The sequence below is a fragment of the Bison bison genome, unplaced genomic scaffold, assembly GCF_000754665.1.
Source record: "Bison bison bison isolate TAMUID 2011002044 unplaced genomic scaffold, Bison_UMD1.0 scf7180017864146, whole genome shotgun sequence".
Classification (NCBI taxonomy): Eukaryota; Metazoa; Chordata; class Mammalia; order Artiodactyla; family Bovidae; genus Bison; species Bison bison.
In genome coordinates, this window is record NW_011494718.1 from 6,857,472 (window position 1) to 6,858,202 (window position 731).

The window sequence follows — 731 nt, forward strand, 5'->3', positions numbered from 1 at the left end:
CTCCGGGCCCTCCCCGCCTACCTTCCAGCAGCTCGTCCAGGCTGGTGACCTTCCGGCTGCCGTCGATGGTGTAGATGGTGCGGACGCCCTGGGGCAGGTTCACGTTGTCCGACAGGGAGCGGGTGAGCTCCATGAGCAGCGCGTCGAAGGACCGGAAGCGGTCGCTGGAGATGGCAAACACCAGGCCCTTGAAGTAGCGGTCCCCATTCCGGTAGAAGCGCGCCTTCTTGGCCTTCTTCTCCGAGCTCAGGGCCTGCAGCGTCCGCGTGCGGTAGAAGCTGCAGTGGGCGCTGTGCGCCGGGCTGGGGATGAGCCCGTTCCCTTTGGGGCCCGAGCTGCTGCTGCCCCCGGAGGAGCTGGGCGCCCCTCTCCGCGACCCCGGCCGCGGCCTTTTGTCCCGTTCCTCAAAGTGTTCCAGCTCGATACTCCTGGTGCTGGCCATCGCGGCTGCTCCGGGGGGCGCCCGGCCAAGCGCGTCCCAGCCGGAGGCTGCAGGTAGCCCGGGGTCAAGGCGAGAACCGGCTCGGGAACGTCGGGCTGCGAGAGAGCCTTAGCGCGCCGAGACACCTGGCCCGGACATCCCGCCCTCTCCGCGCAGGTGGAGCCGCGGAGGCCCGCGCCCCCTAAAAGTGGCCGCAGCGCCGAGCTGCCCGGCTCATTGTCCGGCGCGCTTCGCTCGGTCCCTCCCCGCGCCCGGGAGCCCCACGCCCCCCCTCCACCCGGTCACGCCT

At 71.1% G+C, this 731-nt stretch overlaps 1 protein-coding gene across 6 annotated transcripts in view; it reads right to left on the reverse strand.

Moving 5' to 3' along the window:
- Positions 1-651, reverse strand: part of DCLK2 (doublecortin-like kinase 2) — a 186,562-nt gene extending 185,911 nt beyond the window's left edge. For all 6 annotated transcript variants that reach the window (XM_010840770.1, XM_010840769.1, XM_010840768.1 and 3 more), the window contains exon 1: positions 22-651. In XM_010840770.1, coding sequence (XP_010839072.1) covers positions 22-442 — 421 coding nt within the window. In that variant the 5' untranslated portion in view covers positions 443-651. The remainder of the gene's footprint in view (positions 1-21) is intronic.
- Between the last annotated feature and the right edge of the window lie 80 nt (positions 652-731).